General features: G+C 38.1%; 1 protein-coding gene across 2 annotated transcripts in view; it reads right to left on the bottom strand.

The window, feature by feature from the left end:
- The window catches only part of ZBTB10 (zinc finger and BTB domain containing 10), a 58,375-nt gene that overhangs the window by 25,132 nt on the left and 20,963 nt on the right, over positions 1 to 12,280 (bottom strand). For both annotated transcript variants that reach the window (XM_057303034.2, XM_008956661.5), the window contains exons 3-5: positions 5,069 to 5,167; positions 500 to 676; positions 125 to 297 (exon numbers count right to left, since the gene is read on the bottom strand). In XM_057303034.2, coding sequence (XP_057159017.1) covers positions 125 to 297; positions 500 to 676; positions 5,069 to 5,167 — 449 coding nt within the window. The remainder of the gene's footprint in view (positions 1 to 124; positions 298 to 499; positions 677 to 5,068; positions 5,168 to 12,280) is intronic.

The following is a 12,280-nucleotide window of genomic DNA, read 5'->3' as shown; positions in this document are numbered from 1 at the left end:
ACTGTTTAAAGCAATTTAGGAGACAATCTTCCTTAAATTCACAATTAACTGTTTAAATCCCTTTAAACTTCACTGACATAAATATAGTTTATCTCAAAGATCAGCTGTATTTAAAGTTACTTACCAGGGAATGTCTTTTTACATGTTCTCTTCGAGTAAACAGTTTTCCACAAATATCACAGCTAAATGATCTCACTCCTGTGTGAATGAGCAAGTGCCTTTTTAGTGTTCGTCTGTATTTGGCTACATAGCTACAATGAGGGCATTTTAACTTGTTCATGATTAGAGATGATTCACCTATGAGAATTAAAAAAAGAGAAAGTGCTTATTACACATTAAACAGAAAACTTGCTATCAAAACTTCTTATCTCTATCTCTGAGAACAGCAATTATGTGGAGCTACTGCTACTTGGTTTTTAAAAAATGCAGAATATGAAAGCTTTTAATTGTTAACAATTATTTAATTAATTCTGTATTTGTTTAGTTGACTAATACTTGCCATTTTCCCAGGTTTCTTGTTTTGGCCAAGATTCTGGCAATAATCCATACTTGAAATCATTTGAAGCACCTGGTATCAATCCATACTTGAAATCATTTGAAGTACCTGGTATCAATCCATACTTGAAATCATTTGAAGGACCAGGCATCAAACCATACTTGAAATCATGTGAAGTACCTAGTACAAGTAAAAATTCTGAATTAATAATGGGTAATAAAGATCTGTCTCTCATTAGAGTCAGAAAACAGAAAATATATTTATATCCTACAGGCATTATGATAGAATTTCATAGTATGAGTTAAATAAAACTGTATTTTAGTCTAAAATTGAGATGTCTTCCTACTTTATTATCACAATTAAACAAAATACCATTCAACTATAGTAGAAGAAATTCAGTTAAAAAAATTAATCATGGGCCAGGCACAGTGGCTCATGCATATAATCCCAGCACTTTGCGAGGCTGAGGCAGAAGGATCACTTGAGCCCAGGAGTTTGCAACCAGCCTGGGCAACATGGAGAAACTCCATCTCCATCTCTACAAAAAAATTTTAAAAATTAGCTGGGCATGGTGGTGTGTGCCTGCAGTCCCAGCTACTGGGGAAGATCATTTGAGCCCGGGAGTTGCAGTGATTCAAGATTGTGCCACTGCACTCCAGCCAGGGCAACACAGTGGGATCATGTCTCAAAAAAAAAAAAAAAAAAAAAAAAGGTGGCGGGCGGGAGAAAAAAACATGAATATCATTTAATTGTGCAGATGCCACAAGAAATTACCCTTTTAAAGGATGGGTATATTCAAACCAGAACTCCTAATAGTTGCTTTTTCTAACTACTCTATCACTTAAGATTTTATCACCCTAAAGCCCAGCTATCAAATGGGATATTCTCCTTATTACGAATCCAGGACAGGCACATAATTTTAAGATTAATTGGTACAGAAAAATAGACTAAGAATAAAGAATATATATAGGATAATTAAAAATGTAAAGTTCTATTACTAGATCCTTGTTTCAGACATATTAGGGCAAGGTAACTGAATGCTCTCAGGGTTCCCTGAAATTTCTTTCTAACTCCATCCTTAAATAAAATAACGCGCAGAATATAGAATCAAAATAGAATAATGCATGTGCCTAAGGATCTTCAGATTAGCAAGGACAGGAATTATATCCACTGGATTTAATTCCATCTTTAATGTAATTCCTTGGACCAGGAACCTTTTGGCAATAGGAATATATCCAGAATCTTCCACAACTATTGCCACCCTGATCCAATCAATCATGAGCTCTAGCCCCTGGACTGTCTTCAGTAGCCACCAAAAACTTGTCTCCCTACTTCCACTGTTGCCTTCCTAGAGTCTGTTCTCAGCAGAGAAATCACAGATTCTTTAAAACACTACCTTAAGTCAGGTCACCACTCAGCTTACAAGGCTGCAAAGACTACCCACCCTCACAGTAAAAGCTAGAGACTTTCAATATCCTCCAAAGCTTTACCCGGTGGAGCCCTGGCTTCCAACCACCCTTTCCTTTCAGTCACTCTATTCCAACTATACTGACCTCTGTTCTGTTCCTCGTCCATGATAAGCATGCTCCCAATTCAAAGTGCTTAAGCTTTCCTCTGCCTAAAACACTCCTTGCCAAGATACAGTTCACTCAAGCAGCAATAATACATTTTCCTCCCATGGGCATCACGGTTTTAAAAGTAAAGAATGTTTACCCAAATGGATTTCCTAAGAATCACTTCCCATATATGTTCTCAGACATGCTGTCCCTCTTAAAAATTAAGATAATTTAAGATTCCTTTTTGGTGAAAGTCTTAATACCCAACAAAGTAAAAATGTCTCTAAAATATTTTAAAACTGCACATCATTACTTTTACTGTAAACTGTGCTGTACTTGGAATACCGTCACCGGTTTTTGATGTAAAGAAAGCCCCCTGAACCCATAGCTACATAAATTCAACTATAACTCATTATAGCTGCACCTAATTAGTGTTTGGGAGTAAGCTGTAAGAATCCTAAAGTGAAGCATTTCTGTGTGAGGGATAAAGAATGGGACGGAAGTGGTAGCCTGTGGAGGTCAACCTACTGTTAGTTTCACATTTCTAAACAAAGTTTGAGCTTTATGATCCATATTTCTTGTCTAAATCAGTACAAACTCCTGCGCCTATCTTACTTGCCTTGGTTTTTCTATTGTTTAAGACACATGCCCTACAATTACTTGTAGAATAAATGTTATCTAGCAAATGCCAATACGTACTTCTGACTTGCTCAAAATACTTGGAAAACTAGTACCAAAAGACACATTAGATGTTCTAATATCTACAATTAAATATTATTCACAACATGTAAGAATAAGGAAATAGGCCAGGCACAGTGGCTCGTGCCTGTCATCCCAGTAATTTGAGAGGCTGTGGGAGGATCGCTTGAGCCCATGAGATTCAGGCCAGCCTGGGTGACAGAGTGAGACCCCATCTCAAAAGAAAAAGGAGACAGAAGAATATCCCTAAAACCATTTGTAAACTGAAAATCCAAGATTCAACATCCATGATAACAAGGAATGAATACTCTATCTGGAATACAAAATGGTAATTCAAATTAAGTAAACCTTGCCCCAAATTTCTTTCATCTCTCCTAATTCTTATAACAGAGAATACTTGTAGGAATTACAAGAGTGGCCTAAATAAAGGTACTGTCATTGTAATTCAATACACTTAAGGATCATTAAGGTCATTATAGATCTCTTCAAAATGGTGCTTACTGATCAATAATATCCTTCTGGTTACATTATTCCACAATAGAAAACTAAGGAAAAAGCAATGTAAATTTTTGACATCAAAATCATCAAGCAAAGGCTGATCTCAGATGCAAAAATACTAATGAATCGAAATGTCCCCTTTAAGAGGAATAACCCTATATCAAAGGTTTACAAATTTAAAATTTTACCTATGAATTCAAATATCCCTAATTAAACCCATTCTTGGACTAGATTTCAAAACTGAGAAAGCAAGTGCAGTAACATCTTCTTGCGCGGTTAGCAACTTTCTGTACGAGCAAAAAAATCTTTAAAATTCAACACATCTGACGTACAAACTGCTAATTTCAAAACTTGTTTTGTAAATTCTTTTAAACAGTCAGGGGAAATCACCTTAAGGCAGTTTCTTCAGAAATGTGGCTTTATTTTGGTCAGTACATACTGAATTCAGAGCCCATGACTACTCTTAGTAACAAGTACCTCACTGTCTCTGTTCTCACCAACTTTGAAAAGAATTCCAAAGCTAATAAAATTGAAACAATCAATAAACATCCATATCCATCTTCAACAAATACTAGTTTTGTCAAGTTTTTATGTACACACATACATGCTTTCTATGCACTATTTAGAAACATGCATGCTCATAACTTCAAGCCTAAATGCATCTTCTAGAACATGCTCCTAGATAACCACTGTATAAGAAATTTAAAATTAACTGAATATCACTTAACACACACTACATATTCTAATTTCCAGTTGGCCCCAAAATGTCCTCTTTAGCCATTTTTTGTTCCCATGATCTAATCAAGATCCATGCTGCACTTTAGTTTACTTCCTTGGTCTCCTTCAATCTAGTGGTTTCCCCACTTGTCTGTCGTAACATTAACATTTTAGAGTTTGGACTACCTGTCGTATACATCGATGTCTGGGTTTTCCTTTGTCATTAGATACAAGCTAAACAGTTTCTCAAGAATACTGCATAGGAAATGTTGTATGCCAGGCGGCACATCAAACCAGCCAGCCCTTAATTTTGGTTTGTGCTCTTTTTAATGGCACTAAGTTTAATCACTTAGTTATGACAATCTTTCTCAGATCTCCTTATTGTAAATTTACCTTTTCCCCTTTGCAAGTGGAAATCATCTATGGGAATCCATGGGAATAATTTGAGACCATGTGAATATGATATTCCCCAACAATCTTTCACCCAATCATAGTGGGACAAGCCCATTAACAGTGGCTTAACATCCACTGATGATTTTGAATTATTTCCTGTGGGGATTGCAAAATAGCTATTTTTCCAATTCTATCATTCTTCTATCAGCTTGGCATTCTTCTGTAAACAATGACTTTCTTTTACTCTATTTTATTCATAACATACTCATGGATTCTTTGTTTTTATATTCATCAAGCTTCCTCCAACGCACTGCTGACATCACACAGAACTAATCAACATTTTCTATAGCCATTAACTACACCATCATTTTGCATAAAAACTAATTAAAATAAATTCAACCATTATTGTAATTACCATTTCCGTTCCGTATCTATATACCAGCAGGAAGCCATAAGGCATATTAACTCAATTACTTTTTATATGTAGGAGTTTTTAAAACTAAACAAATGACTCCGTCAAACATACAAAACCGGAAACATCAATTTGCATTTACCAATTTTCCAGTCATCATAAACATAGCTACCATAGATTGAAAGTAGTTATATACAATAGAACCCCTTTATGGAAGAGAAATTACACTAGGCTGCAGGTAAGATGTAACACTTCCCAATCTTAAATGTACTGTTGCTAAAATCTTACTGTACCTACCAGCATCACCTCCATCTTGACTAGTGCCAGCTTCAGCCAATAAATTTGCATTCACATTCCTATCACCATCTGGCCCCGAGAGTAGAGCACCATCTAAATCTGAAAAGGAAACATAGAAAAATTTATCTACAAACCACACCATAGCCACCACCCAAAACACCACTCTTTCTTGGAACTGTTTCTTAAATAAAAAGTACCATCTGTAAGTAATGAATTATCTACTGTGATCAATACTACAAGGCTCACAGAAGCCTAAGACATGTACAGTGAGTACAGTGTACTGGTTAGGAATGGGCTATAGAACCAGGGTAAATTAGGTGCCACTCCTGTTTCTGTTACAGGCTATGTGACCATGTGCCTTAGTTTCTCCCTAATTTACATCCACCTATATCATAGATGTGATCTAGGAATCTAATTGGATAATATAACAAGCCAAGTGTTACAATTATGGTACTTGACACTCAAACAATACTGCTAGTACTAACTAGTAAGTACTAGATGTATAAAACATTGCTGGTGCATCCATATTGGTTCAGAAGTGGAGACCAATTAAAGCTAGACTGCTTGGCTGGAAGTGGGGGCTCAGGCCTATAATCCCAGCACTTTAGGAAGCTGAGGTGGGCAGATCACTTGAGGCCAGGAGTTTGAGATCAGCCTGGTCAACATGGAAAAACCACACCTCTACAAAAAATACAAAAATTAACCAAGTGTGGTGGCACACACCTGTAGTCCCAGCTACTTGGGAGGCTGAGGTGGGAGGATCCGCCTGAGTCCGGGAGGCAGAGGCTACAGTGAGCTGAAATCACACCACTGCACTCCAGCCTGGGGTGACAGAGTGAGACCCCAACTCAAAAAAAAAAAACAGTTTTTGTCAGAATACAGAATATAGATGGCAAATAAAACCATGGGAGTGAAACAGATGAGACAGTGAGAAAAGATTAAGTATACTGAATAATCCTAACATTTAATGAGTTACAAAAAATATATAAAAGACTTTTAAGGGAAAAGTAGTCCACTTTGCCAATGCTCCCTAGAATTCAAGATGAGGGCTAAAAATGGACATCACTTTCATTCAATAAGCACCTAGGATGTCACTGGTAATCTTACTGAGCGATACTGGTGAGTAGGTGGGGCAAGCAGAAAAAATAAGAGTGGTCTGTGTTCTGAAGAGAAGATGATCAATTAAGAAAAAATACTGACAATCTTTTTGAGAAATTTAGCTATAAAAGGGAAGTGTGAGAAATAGGGTAATGACTGATTTTTTTCTTTTTTAAGAAACTGAAAGTTACTTTTTTTTGGAGACAGGGTCTCCCTCTGTCACCCAGGCTGGAGTGCAGTGGCACGATCTCAGCTCACTGCAACCTCTGCCTCCCAGGTTCAACCGATTCTCCTACTTCAGCCTCTCAGATAGCTGGGACTACAAGTGCACACCACCACACCTGGCTAATTTTTGTAATTTTTTGTAGAGACAGGGTCTCACTATGTTGCCCAGGCTGGTCTTGAATGCCTGGGCTCAAGCAATCCTCCTGCCTTGGCCTCCCAAAGTGCTGGGATTACAGGCATGAACCACAGCACCCGGCCGAAAATTACATATGTGAATACTGACAGGAAGGAGTCACTAAAGGGAGAATACTAAAGACATTGCTGCGAAGAGAAGGAATTATCCATTGTGTAAGATTCCTAAGGAGTCTTGCGATACAGGAGCACAGGTCTGGGTACTTAAGAGAGACAGCAGAGACAAGCAGTGTACATAGAGAGAGCTAAAGCCAGAACTTAAGGATATTCCACCAGGCTGTTGGCTTCTCTTTTCTCTGTAAGGTGAAATTAGTAGAATGTAGCATTATTGCTTAGAGTAAATGGGTTGGAAGTCAGAACAATGAACAAGTATTTAATCTGGTAACACATTAAATAACAGTAAATAGATACAGAACTCCTTTGCCCAATCCTTAAGAACGGGGATACTGTTCAGGTATCTAGGATAATAGCTAGATAGGATACTATTTAGGTATTTTCCTAGTATTTATCATAATGCATGATAAATAAAAGGCTTTTAAAAATACTGTTTGCCATGCATGGTGGGGCTTCAAGCCTGTAATCCCAGCACTTTGGGATATATATGTATTAGAGTTAAATGCTGGCTTGAATAGTCTTGCCCTTTGCAACTTATATCACTAAACAAAGTTTAGTTTTAATTCATGGTATCTGAAGAATAATTTGGTTTTTTGGTCTACAATTAAACTAAAACCTATCATGAACTGAAAATATTTAATTGAAATTTAGTGGTTTTGTTTTCTTAAAGTTAAATGTATTTCAATAATCAAAAAATAAAATTGGCCAGGCATGTGTTAGTCCTAGCCACTGAGGAGGCTGAGGCGGGAGAATGGCTTGAGCCCAGGAGTCCAAGGCTGCAGTGAGCTACAATCACACCACTATACTACAGCCTGGGCAAGAGTGAGACCCTGTCTCAACAAAATTGAAATAAAAATAAAAAATACAATTATTCAATTTCACTAGATTTCTCAATCTTTTTTTAAAAAAGTCATTATTCTGAAATGCAGTCTGTTCAAGGACATTTCTTACAATTCTGCCAAGTGGGTTTCCAAATACAGGTTTCTATTTATGCAAAATTCTATAGTGAATTGTTGAAGGCTTTCCTCAACTCTTAAGAGGCATTTCCTATCTCCTACCCTACCCCTAAAGTATTATATTAGAATTTGTGATTTCTAATTCTACATGGACAACAAGTATAGACCTCCTCAGCCAAAACCTTACAAAATAAGTATCAAGTATATTTGTCTTGTGTCTCTTTTGAAAGGCACCAACTACGTGGTTCTTGATATCAAAAACAAATCTCAAAAACAGGTGAGTTCTTCCAAGTTGACAATCTTTTGACAATAGTGTGCTTAACTTTCAGGAACCAATATATTATGTCACTGCTTACCTTATTCAAAACCAGCCAAACCACCTAGCAACTCATTATTAGAGATGTTGATGTGAATGGAATAGAAGCCAACCAACCAACCATTTACTTGACACGAATGAATTTTGCTTCATTAGGAAGCATGATAGCAACTCTTGGTCATTATCTTTTTCTCTAAAATTACAAGATTACAAAATAAACTCTAATACACCTGCTTTTGTGATATCCAGTATCTTCCTATGGGAATCTTATGCTTCATTTAAAGGTAGCAAAAAAAGGGCTAAGATTTCTTTGCAAACAGCAGAAATCCTTTCTGAAGACTAATTCAAACATTAGTTTCCTTTCCCCTCTTCTCAATACTGCACTTGTCTAAAACACACACACACACACACACACCCCTACACTGGTTTCACAAAATGACGGCTATTTTTCTGACTGGTGGCAGGTACATGGGTGGTATGTAATATTCAAATGACCAGAGCTAAATGACAAGCCATGTAGGATTTCTCCTATTTTAAAAAAATGTCTTTTCTCAGTGAACAGATAGTAGCAACCCCTATAACAAAAATGGATTGTATGCATCCGGCAGTAAAATCTTTCAACTTTTTATCAATGAGTAAACTAAGGCTGAGGGAGGTTAAATAACAAGCTAGTGGCAGAGGTCTGCACTATTTAGTAACTGTATTACATTGCTTCCTGACAGTTTATTACAAGCACCAAGCCTCAGGGCCTGGCACATAAGCAAGCAATCAAAAAACTACAATTTGCAATGCTGGGAACATGAGTGCAGAAGTATATTCACACGTACTTTGCTACTGATACTTGATATGCTCTTTTTGTGAAATGAACAAAAATAAACATTAATTCCACTCTGTGTTAAACCAGCATCCACTTTATTACCTTCCCTTTATTTAACAATATATTCTCCAAAATCTTAAGGATACCAAGGTACTAGCTATCATTGCTCTTTACAGTAATACTTTTTGTCTACTTTAAAGCAATCTCCTCCTTAGAATTCACATTTATATACTTCTCTAACCATGTATTGCATTTTAAATAATATCTTAATGAGAGGTACTATTCATGGAAGGACGGGTACAATGGCTCATGTCTGTAATCCCAGCACTTTGGGAGGAAGCCAAGGTAGAAGGATCGCTTGAGCCCACGAGTTCAAGGCTGCAGCAAGCTATGATCATGCCACTGCACTCCCTCCATGGGTGAAAGACCAACACCCTATCTCCTAAAAAAAAATGAAAATATTACCATAGGTTTTTGAAAATCTGGTAACAGTGGAAAAAGAATGAGATGGGATTAAAAGACTGGTCTAAATCTCAGTCTCTACCTCCCAAAAATGTGCCCATGACCAATGATATTAGTAAATGAAAATATTGAGCAAAGTACAAGACAAAACAAGGTATCATTAAAGACAAGACTAATCTTGGTGCCTTGGTCACGACAGGAATTTTAGATCACGGTGGGCTAGCAACCCTTCCAAATCACGTGCGAAGTGAGTAGTACAGCACCTGCCTGTGAATGCTAAATTAAACAAGACTGAGTTGGAAAGGTTTCCCTGACTATTTGCTTGTGGTTCTCAATATTCCAATCATTAGGCAAGTGCAGACTAATCCAGATTTTCTCAGAACACAAATATTCTTGAAAAGATATGAGACAAGACCCTGGGAAAGAAGTTTTAAGAAACAGCTAAACAAGTTGTATAAAAACTCAGACTCAGATCTACTCAACTTTCATTTTCATATAAATACATATTAGCACAAGTTTCTCTTACGGTGACAGTTTCAGAACTAAAAGTAAATGTGTTTGGTGCTTTCCCCCCCCATAAACAGGTATAGATTTTTTCTCTTCAGTTTTCTCCTTTCAGTGGAGAGTAAATTCAGTTGCAAATGTATTATATAAACCACCCTTTACAGTTCCTGTAGCGGCCTTTTAAACTCAAAATAGCTTCCCTTTCACTCGCAAACTCATTGACAAGTGACTGCCCCATCTTACTTAGACTAGGCTCAACTGTTTCTTCCTTGCATTATTCCAAAGTGCTGTTATTTCTCCCTAACAGGTCCCCCCAGTACATGCCCCACCTCCAATCCATGAAAAATGCTCTTAAACTTTTTAGTCTTAAATGCAATATAAACAGATCAAATCTCTAGTTAAAAACCACTCACTACTTCAGAGTCTGTAAAACAAGTCAATTTGTTACAATACAAAAATAACTAGTTATACCTATAGACAAGGTAGTAGGAAATTGGAGATGTCCCCACAACACTACCCCTTTTCTATTCTTCGACCCACTTATTCCAATTTCTTCCCATCTTGCAAGTCAACGAATGCTCTTCTTCCCCTCCTAGCAAACTCCTACATAACAAAAGATCCACTCACACGGCCTTCTCTATGAAGCTTTCCCAACTCTTCTGGGCAGTTAGGACTGTTCCACTGCACCCCGTCATGCATCTTAAATAATCTAATTTTAACATTTATCACATGGCACTGAGTATGTTTCTACCCCACAGTCACCCTATTGTGAATAAGTTCCGCATAAGGGACTCCTCAATCTTGACATTATGTGGCCTATTGCTCAGTGTCTTTAGATTTTAAATAAAAACGTTTCCAAATTTCCTATTATATGTGGAAAGCTATTTTGGAGTTCCCAGAAAGTTGTAACATTTCTGAAGAGTAAAGCTTTGAATGAAAATTTACACTATCTGGTCACCCTACTATATATTAAGTCTGTATCAGAAACCAAAAATTCAGTTCTATAAAAAACTTTCAGGGACTGACATTTATATGGTTTAGACAACTTAACACCTTCAGCAGGAAGAAGTCACAAAAATGCCTTAACTGACCCACATAAGACTTCTTCAGCTCTTCAGCTTTATTCTGACCACTTAAAGAGTTTCTAACTTACAGGTAATAATCAACAGTGTAGCCACTTCTTGGGTCAAGTATGATACAGGGAAGGAAAGCAACAGTAAGCACAGCAAAAGGGGAAACAGTGGCAGACTACTATTTCCACTACCATATGGTTGCCTACTACCATCTTTTAAAATTAAATACTGAAGATTCTTATGCATTAGTATATCATATAACTCATTAACTATTATTTATTTTTAAAAATAAGCATCAGGGCTGGGTACAGTGGCTCATGCCTGCAACCCCAAGCACTCTGGGAGGCTGAGGCAGGAGGAGAGTTGAGCCCAAGAGCTGGAGACCAGTGTGGGCAACATAACGAGACCCTGTCTCTATTTTAAAAATCTAAAAAAAATTAGCCAAGAGTGGTGGCCCATGCCTGTAGGTGTGCCCAGGTACTCAGGAGGCTGAGGCAGGAGGATCACTTGAGCCCAGGGATTTGAGGCTGCAGTGAGCTATGATCACTGCACTCCAGCCTGGGTGACAGAGGGAGATTTTTTTTTTGAGATGGAGTCTGGCTCTGTCCCCCAGGCTGGAGTGCAGTGGCGCAATCTCAGCTCACTGCAACCTCTGCTCCTGGGTTCAAGCCATTCTCCTGCCTCAGCCCTCCAAGTAGCTGAGACTACATGTGACCGCCACCATGCCTGTCTAATTTTTTTTTTGTATTTTTAGTAGAGACGGGGTTTCACTGTGTTAGCCAGGATGGTCTCGATCTCCTGACCTTGTGATCCACCCGCCTCGGCCTCCCAAAGTGCTGGGATTACAGGCGTGAGCCACCGTGCCCAGCTTTTTTTTTTTTCTTTTCTTCTTTTGAGACTGAGTCTCGCTCTGTCACCCAGCTGGAGTGCAGTGGCATGGTCTCGGCTCACTGCAACCTCTGCCTCCCGGGTTAAAGTGATTCTCCTGCCTCAGCCTCCCGAGTAGCTGGGATTACAGGCGTGCGCCACCACACCCAGCTAATTTTTGTATTTTTAGTAGAGATGGGGTTTCACCATGTTGGCCAGGATGATCTCGATCTCTTGCCCTCGTGATCCACCTGCCTCAGCCTCCCAAAGTGCTGGGATTACAGGCGCGAGCCACTGCACCCGGCCTCAGAGGGAGATCTTGTCTCTTAATAAAATAAAATAAATAAATACATAAGTAAGCATCTGGCCTTCAGCATCCTCCCCCTAATTATTAGAACCCCTCCAAGTTGCTAATGAAAAATGAAATTAAATTCTGACTTGCAGCTCATCCTTCATAGCATACTCCATAGGATGCCTAAGAGGTTTAGCAAAACACTCGGAATCTCCTAAGAGAATAAAAACTAATCCAGATCCATAAATCTGTTACGTGAGACCCTTGGGGTAAGATTTAGAATGCAGAATTTTTCA

The sequence above is a fragment of the Pan paniscus genome, chromosome 7 (genome assembly GCF_029289425.2).
Source record: "Pan paniscus chromosome 7, NHGRI_mPanPan1-v2.0_pri, whole genome shotgun sequence".
NCBI classification, from domain to species: Eukaryota; Metazoa; Chordata; class Mammalia; order Primates; family Hominidae; genus Pan; species Pan paniscus.
This window is presented reverse-complemented; position numbering and strand designations above follow the sequence as displayed.